At 65.0% G+C, this 240-nt stretch overlaps 1 protein-coding gene across 1 annotated transcript in view; it reads right to left on the bottom strand.

The window, feature by feature from the left end:
- Nucleotides 1-240, bottom strand: part of FOXA2 (forkhead box A2) — a 6240-nt gene that overhangs the window by 1146 nt on the left and 4854 nt on the right. Inside the window, exon 2 of the mRNA XM_010005081.1 lies at nt 4-107. Coding sequence (XP_010003383.1) covers nt 4-107 — 104 coding nt within the window. The remainder of the gene's footprint in view (nt 1-3; nt 108-240) is intronic.

Here is a 240-nt window from a genome sequence, read left to right as displayed (position 1 = left end):
GTGGCAGCCGTCATGTTGGCCGTGGTGCTCATGGCCGACATGGTCATGTACGTGTTCATGCTGTTCATGCCCAGCCCTGCATTCATGTTGCTCACCGAGGAGTAGCTCTGCAGGGGCAAGTGAGAGAAAGGAGGGAGGTGGCGGGGGGGGACGGGGACGGTGAGGCGGTGGGTAGCTCTGTCGGGGACTAGGGCAGCCCGGGGGGACCTCGAAATGGTGGGGGACAACGCCCCCCCAGCC

Source organism: Chaetura pelagica, unplaced genomic scaffold, assembly GCF_000747805.2.
Source record: "Chaetura pelagica isolate M959 unplaced genomic scaffold, ChaPel_1.0 scaffold171, whole genome shotgun sequence".
Taxonomy (NCBI): Eukaryota; Metazoa; Chordata; class Aves; order Apodiformes; family Apodidae; genus Chaetura; species Chaetura pelagica.
The sequence above is the reverse complement of the archived record's forward strand: the minus strand, read 5'-3'. Positions and strand labels throughout refer to the sequence as shown.